This window comes from Corvus hawaiiensis, chromosome 3 (assembly GCF_020740725.1).
Source record: "Corvus hawaiiensis isolate bCorHaw1 chromosome 3, bCorHaw1.pri.cur, whole genome shotgun sequence".
In the NCBI taxonomy this organism is placed as follows: Eukaryota; Metazoa; Chordata; class Aves; order Passeriformes; family Corvidae; genus Corvus; species Corvus hawaiiensis.
In genome coordinates this window covers 58,055,906-58,077,949 of record NC_063215.1, presented here as the reverse complement: position 1 = coordinate 58,077,949, position 22,044 = coordinate 58,055,906, and the positions used below count along the sequence as shown (strand labels likewise).

At 38.5% G+C, this 22,044-nt stretch overlaps 1 protein-coding gene across 12 annotated transcripts in view; it reads right to left on the bottom strand.

Annotated features, from left to right (window-relative positions):
- The window catches only part of EYA4 (EYA transcriptional coactivator and phosphatase 4), a 140,565-nt gene that overhangs the window by 4,318 nt on the left and 114,203 nt on the right, over positions 1-22,044 (bottom strand). For all 12 annotated transcript variants that reach the window (XM_048299125.1, XM_048299128.1, XM_048299127.1 and 9 more), the window contains 6 exons: positions 19,717-19,853; positions 18,336-18,419; positions 10,196-10,285; positions 4,026-4,084; positions 3,764-3,924; positions 1,506-1,620 (listed from right to left, as the gene is read on the bottom strand). In XM_048299125.1, coding sequence (XP_048155082.1) covers positions 1,506-1,620; positions 3,764-3,924; positions 4,026-4,084; positions 10,196-10,285; positions 18,336-18,419; positions 19,717-19,853 — 646 coding nt within the window. The remainder of the gene's footprint in view (positions 1-1,505; positions 1,621-3,763; positions 3,925-4,025; positions 4,085-10,195; positions 10,286-18,335; positions 18,420-19,716; positions 19,854-22,044) is intronic.

The window sequence follows — 22,044 nt, the reverse complement described above, 5'->3', positions numbered from 1 at the left end:
GAAGACGGGTCTACGAAAATACAGACATTTAAGACCACTAACTACCTCCGAAACAAGGCATCTGAATCCTTTGAAAGCATAATTTTCATGCTGGTCATTAATTGTCAGTAGCTACTGGCCAAATAAAAGAGTTAAGAGAATATGAAGACATAATTCGTTACTCTTTTATCTAGGGGAAATAGACAGCCAGTACACATTTCTCTACAATGGCATCACTTTCTTCATGTTTCAGGAGTAAGAATATTTCTGAAAAGAGGGATGTCAATAAGCTAGCGTCGAATGGTGAGGATGAAAAGTTGAATGGAGAAGGTGTGCAGGCCAGAGAACTCGGAGCTGAGCTACCTTAGGCACTGACAGGCTGGAACATGAGCATGAGCATGACCATGATGTGAACATAGAGTTGAGAGCAAACAGTTGTGACTTTTCCTTCTGGAAGAGACCCTAGGCTACGTTTTCAGCTTAATGTATCCTGATTTCCTGACAGTAACATAACAGTAATATTTAGCTGACTCACAGGTAGCTTCTGAGTTGTACAGTTGTACAGTTCTTTGAAGATATTACAAAAGACTATCATTTAACAGTCCTGAGTGAATGATATCAGTTTTCCAGACTCATCCACCAATGCTCAACGGGCCTTCATTGCTAAAAGTCTCTTTGATGACTAACAATTCAGAAAGAAATGCAGAGCTAAACACAACAGTTTACACAAATTTGTTACTTTTTTTCTCCTGAAGTGCTTCACACACTGTTAAATAAACAATAATTAGGAGATAAGCATATTGCAAAAGTTGTTATGTTGAAATTAAGGTTTTCATGTCTTTCCAAGCTTGTTCTTTTCACTTGACACTGGGTCTTTTCCCAGACATGTTCAGAAAGCAAGATGACTTAATGTTGTTCTTTTTTGTGGTTTAAAACCAGGATTTTTTAGAATTACTGGTAATATATATGTTACATGGCTGACTAAGTAGCAGCATCATTCACAGTTTTGTTGTTTCTAAGGAACAATACATTTTATGTCTCAATATTGGGAACCCGGACTTTTAACTTCGTTGAAAGAGATTTTTGCTCTTCTGAAAGATTAAGATATATATACTAAGATATACTGGTTTGCTTGGAAGGACAGAAGCAAAATGTCCTTGTGTTCTGCTATCTATACAGTATTTAGGTAGCACTGTGAATAGGCAGAAACATTGAAGGACAGAACAGAGAGCTGTGGAGTTCAGAGAATGCTGTCCACAAGACAAGAAATTAGACGCTGTCTCAGAATTCTACAATACCCCTTCAATGTACACACATCTGAGAAGACATTTCATACTATCTTTACTAAATGCTGGAATCACTGAAAACAAAACCACTTTCCACTTTTCCTGTGTCCTATTCAAAAGTCATATTAGACCTGTTCTGTTCTTTAAAGGCACTAATTTATTGTAACCTAAAATGTAAAAAAATATCCAATACATGTCCAAAGCTAGAAACTTTTTTTTACAGCAGACTCAGATACATACCTTGTGCTGATAATTGATAATGATTTAAGTGCATTTGTTAGCCAGGAGTCTGTCAGAGCTTCAATCTCTGCTCTTAATTGCAACCATGCATCTCTTTTAGCAGGACCCAGGAGTCCTTTTATGTAAAAAAAGTGAGAAAAATACAATTAAATTCTGTATCAGATGGAATGTGATAGAGTTTATAGTCATTGTTTCTATTTTAAATTCCACTACAACTTGAAAAAATATCGAAGAGAAAATCTATTGTCTTCAGCGCTCAGTATATCTTTGGTTTTATTTGTACTTCACTATATCAAGCAACGACAGGTATTATTTAAGACTAATTAGAATTTTTTACATATTCAGGCTGCTTTACTGCATTTCAAAGTATACCTTTCAGAAACACATATTTTTTAAACCAGCTCCTCCCAAATATGTTGCTCTCAAATTATCAGAGGCAGTGACAGGGAGATCCATGCCATTAGGATCACAGGTGAAGATGGTCACGAAAGAAGATACTTTAGAATAAACTGGCCTTTGCAGTACCTGCTTATGTTTCAAACTGACCTCCTTATGACTCTGTACATAGGTGTGAGCCTTAGGTTACACATACAGAAATATATTTGCTGATGGCTTGCTCTTCATGTCCTGTTGTTGGTTCCTTTTATAGCATTTGCAGCCTTGAAACAGCTGCACATCTTATGTTCTCATATCTCAGTTAGTCCTTAAAACTTAGTCCTCAAAATCTCTTTTTGGGTATAAATTGACAGATATTTAAAAATACCCAGCCTATTAAATGTTGAGACATGAATTTGTTGGAACCAAGGTATTTTAAATGCAGATTTGGTCCTGGAAGAGAAGGGAAATAGGCTTCCTGACCTTTAGTATCCCTCTTCTCTTTCACATCCTATCTCCCAACAAATGATGATGACTGTCTTCAAAAAGCAGAAGTGAAGTAACTAAAAACATATGGATTAATCTTGCCTTCTGATGCCTTCTAGCAGATATTTTGAAATAAACAGACACATTATGTGCTAAGAAGATTATTTAAAAGGCTAAGAAGTGGAGGATAAATGAAGAAACTTGCCCACTAAGGATGGCTTCTATTTCAGATGCAGGAGGAGTGGGAGACAATAAAAACCTTAATCCAGTGCACCACATATCTGCACTCTGCCTTTGCAATGCTTTGTTCCTCTAGTGTGTTTCCCTATGCTGTGCTCTCGGACCTGTGCTCTTACCAGTGCTAAGGGTTTTGTGAAATGCAGCAGCTTTAGAATCTTAGATGCATTAGGAGGTACAAGAAAACCCAGTAAGCTTTTGGTTAATACTGTTTCAAAAATTAAAAAAGTATATAAAATTTATATAAATACATAAAAATTCTATTCACAACACCAGTGAAGGGCAAGGCAGGGCAAGTGAAAGTCAGCCCTCTACTACCATCCTTTGGTCCTATTGCTTCATCCTGTGGTAAGGAAAGACTGAACTATTAACAGTGAAAATACGTGACTGTAGCAATTATTGAAGACTTCTAAGTATTCCCTGTCCTCACAGTCTATTGTTGGGGGGGTCAGTTGACACATTCACCTCCTCAGAAGAGGGCTGGCTGTCTCTGCAAGTCACACAGGACTTTCCAGAACAGATTCTTTCAGCTCTGCTGCTTGATTACCTACAACCTACTGGTGCAGACATGAGTGAGCCCATGAATTAAAACAGTACCAGCAAAGCTCTTGTCCCAATGAGATTTGGACTTTTTGGAGACAAAACTGTGTAAGTTACAGAGCCAACAAAAGAGGCTGTTGGGATAGCAGTGATAGAATTTTCTTGCATCCACTGATGAAAACAGACTAGCAGGTATGGAGCAGAGAGTTTAGGAGACAGTGTTGTTACCAACCAGATCATTAAAATGTAGGATGGAAATGCCCATCCACAACCAATTTGTGCTATGGAAACTATACAATATCTTTCCCAGAGCAACAGCAGATCTGAAGTAGAATGAGTGGTTCAACCACTCAGTAAGGTAAGAATAGCTGGGTCTGAAGGAGGAAAATGGGCTCTGTGGAAGCTAAATGGAAGCTTGCTTGGTGTTCCCAATTGTGTTTCTCCAGCACAACAGTGTGTGGCCTTGCCATTACAGTCACCAGCTTTCAATAGCTCATGGTCCAGTCACATCACTCTCCATTCCCTCTGTGGCTTCCCAGGCTCCTTCCCTGGGTGGGAGTTCATCACCATGCAGCTTAGACTGACCAGCATTTGAAGTTGTTTTTGACAACTGAACTCACCTCCTATGTTGTTCTTGTAAGTATTATACAACTCTTTTACTCTTCTGTAACGGAATGCCAGCTTCCTCATCCAGTCAACCCCTCCTCTTACACCTGTTGGCAGACAAAGGTTTGCACTACTTGCAGCTGCATGGAAGCCATCAGTTGCAAAACTGTAGGTACTGCAAACACCCAAAATACAGTAAAAATAAATACAATGTATTCCTGTAAATTCTCAAATTATTTAATCTTAAAAAAAAAAAAAAAAAATGCTGTATCTTACCTTAGGTCTTGTCCATTATCATCAGAAGAAACATCATCTATATGAACTTGATCGCATTCCTGTTAGAAAGAAAAGAAAGCAAACCCAAATGACAAATTTATCTTGTAAGAGAGTGCAATTGCCATTCCTGGAAGCATCCAAAAGGCGTGTGGATGTAGCAGTTGGGGATATGGTTTAGTGGTGAGCACGGTGGGCTGGGCTAATGGTTGGACTAGGTGATGTTAGGGGTCTTTTCCAACCCGAATTATTGATTCTGTGCTCACCACAGGCTTAGTACAGAAGAAGAAATGACCGGTGCAGGCCACTGACTGCACCAGAAGATGGCAGCCTGTGCACACCCACAGCTTTCTATCGCCATCAACCTTCAACTCCTACACAGTCGAAATTACTAGTTAAAATAGACCTTTAGAAAACCAAAATGCAATTTTGGTGTGATTTTTGGAGGAAATTATTTTAATTGTAAAGCCTCAAAAATCGCAGGTCTCATTTATAGTCTCCCTTGTATACCAATATAAACCTTATATTCCCACTCCCTAAAAGCAATTGATGGTGAACCTCAACAGGCATAAAACTTATGTTAAGTGGTTTGGACACTTATCAGGTTCTTCTAATAAATTATGTGAGTGCCTTTGGCTAGAAAATCACATATCATCAGCAGTCCTACAGAACTTAATTATTTCCTGGCTTTGGAAGGGATGGAAGAAACTCAAGGGAACAGAGGTACACAGGAAAAATGAATTCCCCTCCAAGATGGTTTTATAATGAGACAGCTATCAAATATCCTTATCTGCACAGTGGTTACAGCACAAAGATAAGAAATTGTGGGGAAAGCAAAAGTAAATATATAAGCAAGCCATCATGCATCATATAACTATTTTCTGTAGTTGCTTGAACTAACACCTTAATCCAAAGACACACCTGAATTCAGTGTCTACTTCAGTCAGCACTTAATTCAGGCCCTCTGTGATATGCAGGAGCATGCAGTTCTAAGTTTCCAATCTTTCTCTTATAACAGTGCTAAATTGTACAGATAAAGAATAAATCTGAGCAGAAGAGTGATTTCCAAATGTGTAAGCCATAAGTTCCTAGAGCGTGAATTTGGGGAATTGTTATTTTATCTTTCTGCTGTATTTGCTTTGCAATGAAAGAAAAAAACTTAACAGACTTTTACTCACATAAAGTAAGTTGTTAAAAACAAGGCAATTTTGTATTAAAAAACCCCATACAATTTAATTTTCAAATACATAATTTTGTTGCACCATACAAGCAATCATAATTTAAAATATTGGGTCAAAGCTAAAATAATGAGTTGCCAAGCTCTGCTCATGTGGTTTAATCCATTAAGACAGGATAATAGGGCTGTGTTCAAGGGACAGAAATGAAGCATTTTCCCCCTCACTAGAGAAATAAAATTTTTTAGTTTTGTCTGAGGAGATTATCTTGAGCTGTAGAATATTTTAATGAAGCTACTTTTGGATGTAAATAGCAGATGAAGAGAGAAAGTAAAGGGGGAGGGGCAGCTAATATAAAATATTAATTTCTTTATCCCTATTTGTTATTTACACTCCAGAAAAAACGCAACTATGCTTCACCCAATGTAGGACAGGAACTCAAAAATCAGACAAAAAGCCCTTCTGGGAAAAATTCTGACTCTATATTTTGCAATATCTGGGCAATATGTGGCTTCCTAATCACCTTCACAGATTCCCCTGGAACTGATAGAAGTGTTAAGTTTAAAAATTCAGTAATCATTCCTGTGGATTTGAAGGTGTACTAATTAAATGGAGGGCACACAAAAGCCTTGATGGATAAGGAGTGTCTGCTGCTGTTTGAGTTTTGTTAAGCCTTTCAGCTACATTGTTCCAGCCTTGAAAATTCTAGGTAACTGTTCTGCTGATAATTTCATTATTAAGTTAAATGTGAGTGGGTGGCAAAGGCTCAGCTGTTTACTTTTATTTTTTTTGTCTCACAGTTGGTTCATTGTGATTCTGTGATTGACTCCAGGAAAAGGATGAGGGGACCAGGCAGTTTTCTGATTACTCACCCCCTTGTCCCTGCAAGAAGGTTGTTAATATAGGAGTTATTACACATGTTATATAGGAGATCAAACCCAGCAGCACTCTCCAGCTTCCTCATTTTCCCCCTTCCTGCTCTCTTCTGGATCTATGGGTCACCTCCTCTCTACATGCTGGCAATATGTATTTGCTGACCAACAAACAAGCTCATGTGCCCATCACTTCTTGTTTTCTTTTACTTTGTTTTCTTGTTTACTTATCTATTTTAACTAAAACGTTTACCTTTTGCAAATTCACTTACGAGGCATGGAAAAAACTTGCCATAAAAAAAGAAAAAACCCCAGTTTGAGCGGATTTGAGATAGTTCTCTACTTTTCTCAAAAGAAACAGGAAACTGATGGCACAACACTACGTCTGAGTTTGCTTTTAAATGACACCAAACAAATATGGGAAAGAAGGAAAGAGAGCAAGCTCTGTGTCACTTTAAATATTAAGGTAAAATACTCTCCACATCAGCTATAGTACTGGTTAAGCTCAAGACACAGTGACTCACTGTCAGTGCAATGTCAAAACTAAGAAACATAAAAATACATTTCCTATTAGAGCAAATACAGGAAAGGAGTCTAGGTGTAATATCTAGCTTTTGTTTGAAGCTATACTAATTTAAATTACATCTGAGTGCAGTCAATTCTTTGCAGCAATTTTTAGAGCCTGAAAATTTGAGAGTACAGAATCAACAAATCATCCATAAAACTTATTATCCTGGAATGGACACTGATGTCATTATTCAGTAAAAACACTGCCTTATCATGCTGAACACAAAACTGTTATTAATGAGGAGATATTCAGCACTTATGCTTTCTTAGGCTTTACAGCAAACCTTTTTTTAATATATATGCTTCGGTCTCTGTTAAAACTAGTTTTACCTGCATCCCAAATTCTGAGACTTAAATCCTATTTTTTATCTCTCATTTCTATTTATAATGAGAAAAAATAAAACACAAAATCTCCTTTAAAATATGGAGGGATAATGATAAAAATAGAAATATAATTCAGTTTGTTTGAAATGGATGCTTTTTTTTTCTTCATTGACCTGAGAGTGGAGTGGAATAATGGAGTTGGAAGATTCATGTCTGAATTACTACTTGCAATTTGCAGAAATTGTTTTTTTTGGTGTGCCTAATAGGTCTTACCAACATTTCTAAATGCTGTCTTAAAATTAATACTGAGAAATGAAGAAAAACTTAATTTTATTCTTTACCTGGTTGAAAACAGAATGCCTTAGTTTGGCTATTATTACAAAGCTGAGTCCCATCTCTAAGTGTTTAGGCACATGAACTTTCTAGAGCACCAGACTCTTATTTTTGTGACAAAACACCAACCACCCTCCCAAGTGATACTTCTCAAGCTAACTAAAATTCATACCCTGAGAATGCAACAGCTGGAGAGCAGCCTAGCCTGAAGTAAAAGTGCAGCTTGGCTGATTAGAACATGGGTTACTGGGTCAGCAGGGAATGTCTTAGCAGATCGGAATTTCTGCATCAGCAGCCATTGCAGTGAGACAGATTTGCATAGAGGAAGGAAAACTTTATTTTTGTGTGTGATAACTTCTGTAACTTGGTTATTATTATGAGAACCTGCTATGTGGTGTTTGTAACCAAGAGAGACAGGGAAAAAAGAAGGTTTAGAGGATGTAGTGACTGGAGTAAATATTACAGGAATACAGGTTCCTTAGTACATTGCAGTTGTCACATCCAGAGCCATGAGGTTCCCTGTGGGCTGAAGATGAAAGCAAAACAGAAGGTATGGGACCTGAGGGCTGACCATTAAAACAGTGACATGATGAAAGGATAAGCAATCTATCTGCCTAGTGAATAAAGGCCTATCTCACTTCCTCCAGGGAGAATTGAAGTTCTCGTGTCTTGATGGTCATGATCATTGGCAGCTCAGCACTCATTTCTGCTCCCCTGGGGGAGGACAGAGAGAGAAAAACAGAGAAAGAGACACGGGGAGAAGAGGAGAAATGAGGAAGAGACCCCAAGTCAGACTCGGGGAATTCTCAGAATTCATTATACATTCATCATGCAGATGAACTGTAATATTCAGTAATAGTCACGTGCTCTGCAAACAGATTTAAACAGACAGGTTTATTCATCAGCATATGAAAGGGTGTCACTACATACTTTGGCACTTTATCTTATTTGCTAAGAAGATAGAAAATTCCTGGTCTTCTTGCACATGCTGGAATGTATGCACACAACTCATTTCAGTACGTGAACTTTGGAATTTTGGTAATTTTGTAAGAGAGTTGGTTTTGAGACCAAGATGAATTCTGGGCCATAAAATACTTAGCTTCTTATAGAAATTGTGATGACTAAATACATATATTAATTGCTTTTAATTGAATCAAACTGATTGATTTCCGAGACTCTCTAAGACCCCTAAGTAGTATTTTTTGATTTATCTAAACCTGGGAACGGTTCAGGCTCTGGAATGAGCTGGTGTATGAGTTTTCGGACAAGGTATTAAAACCATCCTATGAAGATTAGCCAAAATATAATGATCCACCTATGACAGCTGAACTTGTGATCTACAGAGGAAATAAAAAATGAGAGAAAGGAATGAAGTTTCAATGGCCGTAAGCAAGAGTAAAGAGGTACGGAAAGAGGGCAAAGCTCCATTTTGCTGAACTCTTCCACATGAACTCACTACAACACTGAAGAACAGATTCCACAGAATGGCTTAAAGTTCATTCATGCCACATAAAATCTGAACATGCAGGGGCAAAGGTCTGCTAAAAAAAAATTAAGAAATGCTTTGAAAAATTTATTTGGAATCTCTCCCCAGTACAGGGTACCAGAAGGAGACATTCACTGAATGTACTTGTCAAGAGATGACTCATTAGGACTGCAATAAAACACACACTGGGACAGGTGTGTCCAGGGCTTTACTTTCTTAGGTTTCTGCTGCTGCAAGGAGGAAGTGCAGTTCAGGTGTGGGGTGAAGTAGATTCCAGTTTCCTGACTTTAAAAGAGCTAAGAATATCTCTGGAGGTCTGCAAGGGATGACAAAGACAACTGCAGACTGGTACCTTCTGCTTTTCTTACTGCCTACTTGATGAAGGAACAAAAGAAAAAATCAACATCCCAGTGGATGGAAAAATTTCACTTATCTTTATTTTTTCTATTCACTCACCAGAGACCTTTCTCTGGGATTCTAAACAAAACCTCAAAGTCTTCCAGCTCCCATTCATGGCAAGTATCTATCCATGGAGGGAAGTCTGGGATCTACTCTGAATAGGAAAGCAACTGTTTTAGACCAGAAGAAGGTCTGAAAAACCCCTGTGTTAATTTAAAAACTGCTTTTGAGTCCATCTCTTGACACACATGGTTGTAGGCTGTCACCATCCATGTCAAGAGATCCAGACTCTCAGAGTGAATTAAAAGCCTGTGAAGCCCAGCTGACCAGCCTGCTTCCCAGACCACTGTCCCTGAGAGAGTCCATGCCTGTGCTTCTGACAGGTGAGCTGCCCACAGAGGGCACTCCCTAGGAAGAGGTCTCTCCCTTTTCTGACCAATTTCCAAATTATACTCCCTGGGTATATTGTGACAATACATGTGGTTGCCTGGTTGCCTTGGGAAGAGACATCACCGACCAGAACATCTATCACAGTTCCAGCTCTCTGAAGCTGCATTCTTTCAGGTAAATGAAGAATATTCTTCATTTGAACAAGTAACAGGGGCCTGTGGCCAAAAGGCTACTCAGGTATCTCAAGAGAACAGTCTCTTCTGGTCAGTTGAGGGCACCCACTGAAGGTGAATGAATATAGAGAACTTCAAGTGAAGAATGTGAAGCATGTATGTTCCTGTTGTGGAGATGACAGCAGACAGCTTTACATAGGTGGAAACCAAAAAGATGGCTACAGGACAAAGAACAGAATGGGTTGTTTGCAGTTCTCTCTCTCACTGAGTTTCACGGAAGGACTCTGGTGCCACAGGAAGTCAGTGCCACCTGGCTAACCTCTCTCTGATTAAAGCATGACTAACCCAAAGACCACATAGGCAGAAAATATCACACACAATAAACACTAATGCACAGCAAAGCCACTAAGTTAAAAACCAGGAATACCGGTGCTAACATTCCTTTGATTCTTACCTCTAAATCATTAAAAAATAAATGTGTGTCAGCAAGATTAAAAATCATTTCTTCCATTCGCAGTCCAAGGGTCACTGCCATGGGTGGATCCTTAAAAAACAAAAAACAAGGTTAACTAATTACATACCTCTAAGTTATATTAGAATTACTTTTAAAATTGCTGTATACAGCGGTTTTGAAACATTAACACTGTAAGAAATTTCTCTGAAATCCTTTCAGTATTAAGCTATTTTAATATAATGCTTATTAAGAAGAGACTGCTGAACTTCTGTTTGTGAGAAAATTCAGGGAGCTGTGGATGTTGAAAAATCAAATATTTTGAAAGTCAAGCAATTTGCAACCTGTCTGAACTGGCAGGAAAAAAACAGGTGGCCATAAATATATATATATATGTATATATACATATATAAACATAAACAAGTATAGAGAAGATTGGAAACAGGGAAGGCACTTTTAATAAAAGATGTATATAGGAACATACACTCCTGTGGAAAGCTTATGTAAGTTGTCTTTTGCTACAGATCATCCCTTCATTGCTGATGAAATACAGGAATCCTGTCCCTGGATAAGAGTCATTCAAAATGCTGCATTTGTTCATAGGTCATCTTTCACACTATCAAATTGCTCCGCCTCAGCAAGACACCACAAATCTACCGATCTGCAACAACACTGTCTGAGAGCATTAAGTGTACAGAAAGGCAAGGTAATTAATTTAACTTCTCTAAGTTTGCTAGGAGAGAGGTAAAGCAGATTTGTGTTGCCTTACATTTAGTTTAAAATAATGGTCCCTGATGCTTTGCTGACACCTGGTACCTGGTTTGATTATTGCCATAATTATCTGCCTGATCTTGAGGGGTTCTAACTTTTTAATGCTTAACGTACTGCAGTGGACTTTTAATACACATGCGATCTTCTTCTCATCAAAATATGGAAAAAATATATATTTCATCATTTAAACTCTGATTGACACCAGCAAGTTTTCAGAAATCCCTTCTTAAATACCTTGAGATTTAAAGTCTAAAAGTTTACCAGCATGTAGCAACAAAATCTTACAAAAACTCAAATGATCATTTGTTAGCATTAGGATCAAAGGCTTCTCAACCAGGATCAGGCAGTCACTACTCCAGGGCTTTGCAATGACAGAATAAAAGACGGCTTCTGCACTCAAGCACTTAATAACTAATGGTAAAATCTGAAACACTAACATTTTGACTCTTGCTCATGAAAAAGTCATACTTGAAGGGGAGAATAGTGTTCAAGAAGTTGTAATGATCCAAAGTTAGACCCAATTCTCTGGCCGTGAAAGGAAATATTTTTATGTTGACCCTTGAACTGGTCTAGGCTACCTTTCAGAAGCAAAAAAAAAATGCAGTGCCCAGGCAAAGAACTTCATCCATTCTGTCTTCTGTAGTAATGTTCACTGGATTTGAAAGTCACATGGCTGAAGGCAGCACCAAGTGCAAAGGTCAGTTTTCCGGGAGGGTGATTAAGGAGCACCATTAACAGATTAGCAAAACTCATGTTAGGCACTTAGAACACAAATCACAAAAATACCCTTGACTCAGGAGATTCCTCATCAAGCCATAATGCTTTTATCAAAACGCCATCATATATAAACATGTGTTTGTCTCTTCTTTCTTTTGCATTTCTTTTCTGTGCACAGTAAAATTTATAAAAAATTGTAAGTTTTTTCACCGTAGATATGATATAACAGAGAGTATTTGTAATATGCTTTTTTACCTCAATCCTATGAACACTAAGGCATGTGCATAATTTTATGCACAGGTGGTAACTCATTATTATTTAAGTCATTCACTGGAGTTCTTCCAAAACTGGAATCTCCGACTTTTAATTCTCAGCCTCTTTTTACCCCTTCCTGGGTAGAAGCAGACTTGAATGTGGAAGTTTCCTATAATGTTTTCTGTTATAATCCAGTTCATTTTTACAGAAACTACCAACTATGAATGACAATTTTCTGCCCTGCCTAGTATAGTTGAAAGATGTAAATGTGACAAAGCTCTTATGATTTTCTTATTAGTAGTAGTTTTGTAACCAATTATGCCTGATTATTACTATTAAAATTATATTTCCTATATTCCTGCTTTGGCAAAGTCATGAGAAGGATATTGCTAGGTACTGTATGTAAAATAAAATAAAGCAAAGCAAAGCAAAGCAAAGCAAAGCAAAGCAAAGGGAATTAATTTCAGCTTAGTATAAAATCAGTATGGGATCTCCCCATAACAACTTCTGCTAGGGAGAGTTGCTGGAATTGAATTCTCAAGATATTAACTTCCCTTCTTCCCTTAATAAATTGGCCAAAACTTTGCACTGCAACTGTTTAACAAGAATTAAATATCATGTTCCATCCAGCTCTTGCCATGTTAAGTTCTTTCCTTCACATGCAAAAATAGTCAAGAAAGCAGATTTGTCAGGATCTTGTGGCTTTATAGTGTTTGCACAATATGGAGGAACATGACAATTATCATTTCAATGTCTTTCAGCCTGAAGCAGAAGTTACAGATTCAAGCGGCACAAAGAACTGAGTGTTGAAAAGAAAGCAAGAAACTTGCAGTTGATACAGATTTTAGCATAGCAAATTGAAAAACTTACTAAGAGGTAGACTGAACTTCTGGACAAATTGTATTTTGTGCTACTCTGCATAAGCACACACAATAGAGTAAAAAATTATTTAAAAAAGAATCTGGAAGTTTTCCCCAGATAATTCACAGAACAAAGAACAACTCTTTGGCCCACAGAGGTATGATGTTAGCCAGATATCATTAGTGTGCAGAAGAATCAAGACCAGCTACAACACTTCTGTACACCTAAATACAAATTACTTTAGTTATGTTAGGATGAAGGCACTAAACTGGAGCCAGACTGTCTGTCTGTGGACTTCTGTACCAGACTGGTCCATCCATTGGAATGCCTCCTGGGAGACTAGATAAAAATATCCTGGGAGGACCAATACTTCAATGTTTTGATCAAGAGAGATCAACTGGAATAAAGCCCCAAAAGCTCAGTGTCCATTAGTGGGAGAAATCTATTTAATACTCTCTTGGTATGTCAGGTTTCAGCACATGTTCGAAATCATTTCATTTCTTGGGAAAAAACTGCAAACACCAAAGTGACTTTAACAAAACCTCAGAAAACAAAGAGATGAATAGACTGTCAGGTAGATTCATTGTGACAGGAATTTGCATGCATGAAGCCTTAAAAATAAGCAAGAAAACAAGCAAAAATTTAAGAAGTGATTTTCAACGGGTGGCTGTCCTGAACAGACTTAAAACAAAACTGACCTCAGGAAAAAGTGGAAATGCTCAAATTAAATACCAATATTTTAACCTGAAGACACTTTCCTAAATTACGTATGTGGGATTCTCAGACTTAAGTTCAGCACTCATGCTCTCAAAGGGGACACTGTCCCAGGAGAGATTCATGTGGGTGGCAATGGAGGAAGAGAACACATCTCTTCTTAATAACCGTAGCTGGTGGTTGATGAAGGAAAACTCACGTACTCCATAGGGAGTCTCTGTTCCACGCTCTCTAGAAGGCAGTAGGAAAATCAACTCAGAGGTCTCAGACAAGGAGGGAGTGAATGGAGAGGACAACTGGAGGTGATGAGAGATACACTATTAACACAGGCGGACAAGAGAATATTTCTGCGTGAATTTGGGAATGTCATCATGGATGTTAATGGTGACAAAGTTTTTCTGTTTAATGACCAGACAAGCAGACAGCGAGCAGTAAAAAGCTTCTGAGCCCTTTCCAAAGAAGTGCACAAGGTTAATGAGGCTTCCGTGACAACTTTCTGTCGTTCTCAGTGCTATAAAAAATGGCAAAATATGATCATCAAGTGTGGATTTGTTTTGATTTTTCCACTTGGAAATCAAATTCTCCCTCTTCTAAGCTCACAGAGGAATTGTATTCTTTTTTTAAACAGTTGCACTGTGAGTCACAGCATTTATCTGGGAATCCTTGCCCTCTGGATTGACCTGGGAGAAATGAATGAAATATAAATGCTTGGAGCTAGAGAAAACTCCAGCTTAATCATCCTTTAACCAGCAAGAATAACTGGAATGCAATGGAATAAAGAATACACACTGTTCACAGGGAATAAGAATAAAGAATACACACTGTTCACAGGGAATAAGAATGTATCTCATAAACTTTTAAGAGATGATGACATCTGCTAACATGTGTCCTGTCACATCAACAAATGGTCTCTTAAGAGCTCAGCATTGTAGAAAACCATATCTGTCAACTGGTGCTCAGCTGCAAAAACTGTCATCATCCACACAAGTCACAGTATAACAGCTCCAATGCCAATGCTCGCGATTGGCTACTGCCGTAAGTAATTAAAAATAGAAGTGTACTGGTTTTATGAAGTACAAAGCAGATGAGTAAATGAGCTGAAAAATGAGAGGTGATCTTACTGCTGGGAGGCAGCACAGCTTCCCTGACACAGTTGTACTGTAGTTTTTATTCTCTTTCATTGTTAGCCCAATAAAATAACCAATACACCAAAAGCCAGAGGGAAACAGTCACAGGCAGAAAACAGCAAGGCATGGAATATTCTTCTGTGAAAGCTTTGTATTTTAAATGTAGAAGTGATACTCTGGCCAACCTCTGGCCAAATCTCTCCCAGTTCAGTTGGGCTTAAAGCTATACTCTACTGGTGCCCAGATAAGCAGCAGCAATTTGCCCCCTTTTTAAATGAGATACTTACAGCTGTGTCCTTCGGCAAAACACTAATTTTAACATGGTTATTATAAAATTTTGACATCAAATAATTATCATACCATGAAAAGTGCTGAACAAGTATATACCAAATAGAGTGTCCATTCTCAACTTCATAAATCCTCAGGCATAACTCAGAAATCTACTCTTTGCTTGACAAATACACAACCTGAAATTTGCCTACTGGATCCCGGCCTGCCAAATAATCTCTGCCAATGAAAGCCCTAATTGCCTAAGGAGATGCTGGTTTGACTTTCCTTTTTCTCTTCTACTCCAACCACTTGTTAAACTGTAGAAATCTTTTGCAAGTGTTTATTTCTGGATACAACAGCAGCTCTCAAGTGCTCCTGCAGTCACATGTGGATCCCTAGGCCAGGCTATGGATCTATATATGCTATATATATGGAGCTATATATGCTGCACCTCCTCTCACTGCATCCCTGTGCAGCCTGAACTACAGCAGAATAGAGAGATTAAAAGACTAATTTATGATTTTTTTTTCACCTCATACTGAAATAAACAGCAAAAAGAGCTGGTGAAAATGAGGAATGAAAGTTTGCATGTCAATGAGTAGATGGGAATATCCTTGCCTGTCTGTATATTCCCACTAGCTCTGATCTCAGCATCTCACTCTTTCTAAGTATGAAATGAGGACACTTGGTATAAGAAGTTGCCTTCCCTTAAAGCAATGTTTGCATTAAAAACACACTATTCTCACTTAGAAAATTTAAATACGCGAGAAGGGAAAAATTCTGCTTGTCCTGAAAGGGGTTTTTTTGGTGTGAATTCTTTTCTTTGTGAGTTACCTGATTATGTTATACAAAATGAGCTCATGAAATATATATGGAAGAACATGCTGTGCACAGCTGAGCATCTTGTGACATTAGATGCCTTTACTTTTTAAAATCAGGTAGCCAATCACCACAGATAAATAATTTAGTATTGCCACTCTTTTACACCAGCCTGTTTCTTTTTCCATTGTTAGGCAACAATTTTATATCACCTTTCCAGGATAAACAGCTCTCTCAATAATTTTGAAAGACCTATGTGCTAACAAGACTTCTGCTGACAACCTCACAATTCTTGGAGTATTTACTCTCATAGCAACCCAATTCTGGTAAAAATCCAACCTTCAGTCTGGATTAAGACCTTCTATACAGATGGAAATCATACACAGAAAAAATAAGGACCATATGTACTGAACATGTCATGTACCAGAGACTGAGTGAAGTCTATCTGTGGGACCTTTCTCTTCTCCCATTTCTAACCTCTTAGGCACTTAGGCTCAGACATATCCCACCTTAAATTTAGACAACACTGCAATTACATGCAAAAGATAAAATTCTATGTAAATATGGCAATGGCAGCCACTGCAACAAGGAAAAAGTCTACTATTTTTATTCTACAGGGTCTGGAAATGAACACCTTTCCCTACTTGTGTGAATGCCGCCTATCAGTACCAAAAAAATAAAAACAAAAAAAAAACCCAAGAAAAACCTAACCAACCAACCAAACAAAACCCCCCCCCAAAAACCCCAACCCCCCCCCCAAAACAAAACAAAACAAAAAAAGAACAAAAAAAGGATTTTACTTTCAGAATTCCACAACTCCGCATCTTTTGCACCATAAATATCCATGACATTAGTTTGCTGATGTTGATCTCAGCAGTATAACTACATTAATTTCACTAAACCTTGAGATACTTTTGGTTTATATAAGACTTTATCTGCTGTTAGTACTACTGTCTGTTAATATGCCATTACTAATATACCAAGAGGAATTAAATTTCTGTTGCTGTTTACAAGACATTTTTCAAAGTTATCCACAGATGTTTTGTGAGCTACAAATGAGCTCTGATTTTTAAAACTATGTGTTACAGTTGGTTTAGGAAACATCCTAAGGGCACAATCAAAAAAGGATGAAAGGAATGACTTTATCACTGTGACAATTCAGCAAGTCCTGTGGTTGTCTGTGGGCTCAAAGTGATGCAAAAGTTTGTGTGCAGTTAGGTTTCTCCCTTGTTTTGATAACTATTAGTTGGAAACGGTTCTGGCAAAGTCACTGTTGTTGCAGTGTCTGAAAAACAGCAGAAGAGGATTTTTTGACAGAGAACTGAAATGTGCACAGATCTGGCACTGTGAAGCTGCAAAGCAAGGAAGGCTTTACAAGACATGAGTAACTATCCTTATCTTAGCATTCCAGAAATTCAGATTTGCACTTGGCCTGTGACTTTTCCCATTAACTTTCTTTATTAGTAGCCACAAAAGGTTGATCACATGGAAGACTGGCCGTTTCTGGTTATAATCCACAGGTTCTGGCTTCGGACATTTCTAACCCACTGGTAGGGGAGGGGGTTGTGAAAAGCATTTCTGTGATGTATTGTTTCTCGCATCCTTTTCTCAAGCATCTGATTCTGGCTGGAATAATGATGCTGAAAACATGCTAAACAAGCCCCTTATCTGACACAGTATGGACATGACTATGTTCTTAAAAAGAAATACCCTTGCATTAATTTCACTTGAATAGAACAAACAGCACAGAGAAAAGTATATATGTACATACTAACATCTCCCTTGTCCATTTTCCTCCTTCCACATATTTGCTTTGATTTTTTGTTTTATCCAGGCCTTAACTCTACCTCTCCCATCAGTCTGCTCCTGTTGTTACACACCAGACCCTTCTCACCTTGTCCAAGCAGCCATTCCCCAGACTCCCAATACCAGCCTGGCAGGCTCCCAGAGTTCCTGCTCCTGCTCCTCCAGTCTGCCACTGCCTCTCTTTGCCTCCCTCACTCTTCTTCCTGCTCTCCCACTCATTGCTCTGTGACCTGAACTCCTTTTGGACTCACCGGAGGGGAGAGGATGCTTAAAACTACTTGGGAGAGGGTTTCACTCCCCAGCATTACTCAGCCCAGAGCCAGCCAAGGGAATCAAAAATTCAGTGAAAAAGGTGGGGAGTCAAAGAACAACATCTGCAGCTGGCATTGAAATAAGTCAGACTCTTACTCATCCTATTCATAAATTTCCCGGTAAATTCACCCACCAGCCCAGTTTCTTATTTCTTCCTTTACTCTTCCAGATACTGTCAGTTATTTCCATTTGTGCACTTCATCTATTATCTCCCTGCAATGTCTCTTCCAACTCACGTCAGGAACCTCATCCTTGTTCCTCTATAAATTCTCCTCTCATTTGCAGCATCTGCTTCAGCCCTGCCTCATCTACTGTGCTTAGGGTCTGTGTCTCACTTCTCTCCTTGACTTCTTCATATTAACCCTCTGAAAATGGGGTTTACTGTACACTTTAACTTCACCCAAGCCATAAAGAAAACAGAGGTGAAAAACTTGTACATAGTCAGGCCAGATAGCTGCGGTGAATTGACACAAAATTCACAGCTCACATACCTTGCCATACTTCTGTGCATACGATCCTGTAAGCAGCGAATGAAAAACTATGATTGTTTCATCCAAATCCCAAACAAATACACGCTGAAAACAGAATTGGGGAAAATATTATTGAACAAATAACATCACAGTCCCACCACCACACCACCCAGGGAGGTTAAAAGTAAACTGAGTCTTAAAAGGTTAGCCAAGTACTTATTAACTGAGCAGGTTTTTTCTGAAATCATCAATAAGAGTGTATCATGCACCGTAAAAAGTCAAAAGGCAGTAACTTTTTAACTCTTCAATGATTTCTTACTTGTTCTCTAAAAAGCTTTTCACAAAAGCTCTGCAACGCAGATTTCAGAAACATGATGGGGGTCAGACATAATTGTTAAGGATAAACTACTTTCAGATACTTCTCTGTGAGTCTTATTGATTCAAGATTCTTCTTTATTTCTACTGATTAACTAAAATCTAGAATTCAAATAATACTGTAGGATGAAACAGATTATTTTAATTCAGTTTCATACATTCGATTTCACTCATTTTCATTTTCACTGGTAAATAATAAACTGGACTGTTCAGTGACGGCAGAGCAGTGGGGCACGCCAGGGCTGCTGGCTCGCCGCGTTGCTCTGGTGGCAGCAGGGGACACACGGCACTGGCAGGCAGCACAGCACGTCCCTGGTGCCAGAGCTGGAGGGTCACACACACGCACAGGCACTCTGCGTCCTCCTCCTGCTCCTGCCACCGCAAGGCGCTGCACGGCTGACATGGGAGCAACACCACTATAACTACTCTGTTGCTAAGAGGTCACCTGTGCTTGAAATTGTCATCCCATAGGTTAGGCAGATGTATTTCTTCGCTAAGGGACTGATCTTGCACATACTTAAGCACAGCCACAACTTCACGGAGGTAAGCTGCCTCATTTATATCCACTGATATAACATACAAGCACAAGCACAAATAGGTGCCTAAATATTCAAAAGGCTATGGCCAGAGGATCCTGCATATTTACACTGCATCCATAAATACATGCAATTAAGCTGAGCGATCTACTTGAGGTTTCCTATTCAAAAAACTACAAGAAAATGTGACAATTTTGAATACAGATTTGTGGTTCTATTGCATGAGAAACTGTCAGGCACATAATCTAAGAGCTAAAAAACACAAGACTGAATTTCTACCTTTCTGCCTAATTTTGTCATGCAGAACAGTAAAGTCTCATTGTACATCTATATTAAAACAGCTACTACTCTCTGTTACATTCAGTTAGTGACACTGAGTCCATGATGTCTTCTAAAGTGCTTTAAGCTATTTTCACAGCTGCAGCATTCAGAATTTACACTTCCTTAGAAGAAACCTCCACGTTGATGTTCATCAATTACCGCAGACATACCTCCAAGTCACTGTCCGGAGGGGGTGATGGATTGTTCTTCCGCCCTCTACCCCGAGACTTTGACCCAGAACTCCTACATGTTCTCTCATCAAGATCTTTGATTGGCGTGGAGGGGCTCTGCACTGTGTCAAACTCCCCTGTAAAGTCAATCATTCATGTCAAAATTAGTGCTGGATTTCTAAATAATTAACTTTTTTTTCTCAAAGTTCAACACATCTGTATGCAAACTCAATGGCAAGAGACATGTAAAAAACTTGTATAAAAAGAATGATAATGTGGCTTGTCTTATCTAGATGGAATCAGCAGATGCCATGTGCACTTTTGACTTTACCAATGAAACACTATAAACCTTACCAGAGTAAGTGAAAGATTCAAATGACACATATGCATGTGCATATACACAAAAACACACAAGCCCAGGCAAAATATCCGTATCTCCAAGGAAGATATATTTTAGAGGTCATGCTAATGGTTTCTCAAAACACGAAGTGCTGTTTAATTAAAGTAGTTAATTTCCCATGTTTTCAGTTCAGCTAGACTTATTTCCAAGGCCTGCTTTACGTTTACCAGAACACACTTTGGCACTCGTCCATGCCCCAGAACAGCTAGGCAGCTTCCAGCTTCATCTCCTCCACCCATGCCACCTGCACTTTAGTAAAGTTCACTTTTTTTCTTCACCTTACCTCAGACCATAAATTGCCAGAGGAAAGCCTTAATATTAAATGCAATATTCCAGTTAGTACCTAAAAGAGGATGAAGTTGTATTTACTGTGTTCTGATCATCTTTCTCCAAGTGTGAAGATTGTGGGCTGTCACAGAGATGTGCCGGAAGGGTCTTTGATCTGGTATGGCATAGCTGGTCTTAGCCACACTCCAGCCTATCCCTGACTTAGCCATTTAACTTGTTTTCCCTCTGATCATATCAAAGGGCTTTAGAGGTGACCATAAACCAGTAGCTGTGTACTTCTGTGACTGAGAGAAGTAAGTATCTCCTGGGAGGATGGTGTGGAACTTCTCTTTACAAATTACTTTAATGCAACAGCTCAATATATGGAAAATATAACTTTCTTCACAACACAGTGCCCTTTCAAAACTTCTAGCAGCAAATGCAGTTTGGCTAGGTTCCCAAGTGCTAAATGACAAAAAACACTCCTTCATCATTTATCCTGTTAATAATGATTGGATTTTTCTCCTCTAAAGGAGGAAAGGGTACAGCTTTGATCTGACATCTACTACAGATTTTGATTCAAGGGAGTCCTTGAGCTGCCTGTAATTGAGCATTTCTGGGCCACTGGTAATATTTGTTAAAAGTGCTCATGATGGCACATCTACAGAATAAATTAACATTTGGTACAAATGTTTCCCAAAAGTCATCTGTGATGCATCTGATTTTGAGCTGAAATCTGACTTTTTTTTCCATTTTTATTAAAAAGCATCACTGAGTGTCCAGCAGATGAAGGAGTTCGATTTTTCTGCTCTGTTCTGAATTTGCAAGACCACATCTGGAAAAATGCATAGTTTTGGGTCCCCAAGTAGAAGGGAGATATTGTCAAACTGGAGTCAGTCCAGGTGAGGGTCACCATGACAGTTAAGGGGACTGAGCATGTAGTAAAAGAGGTTAAGTGACTTTTCACAGAGGTATGCAGAGAAAGGACAAGCCACACAGACAGAAATCCCTACAGAATGGAGAGAGAGAGAGTTCTTGTTGACTAATCATTTCTATTCCCAGCATGGTGTTGATCTCAGCAAGGTCACTGCAAGCAGTGAAGCAATCAATAAGGATCACATTATCTTAGCTCCTTCCTCATAAGAACAGGAAAATGTACTTTGGTAATGTGTAACTGTACAAGAAGCATCCAAATCAGAACCCTTGTGCAGCAAAAACATACAATGGCTTTCAAAGAAGTTCTGAGTGGGCAAGAGTTCTGTACAAAAACACAGTCTCCTAGATTTTTCTGACTGAGTGGAAAAAAATGTCCCAAACCAAACCCCCAGAAACAAAAAGGCAAAAACTAAGTAAGTGAAGATGAATGCTTACATTCTTACCATAAAAGTCTTCTTATTTATAGCATTTCAACACATTACAACAAAATCAAAACTCATTTCTGCAGTAATATACTAAAACATCTGCTCTCAATGACTGTGTTTATTCTCATCTACCAAAAATAAAATTAAAAAAAAAACAAACCTGTTCTAAATCTGCTCTGAAAGTACCCAACAACTGAAGTAAATAACTCAGATTTTCATTTAGCATTAGCCATGACCTGGTGCTCCAGTCTTCTGCTTGGGTCAATGTTGTTCACAATTGCATAATTATCTATTAATCAG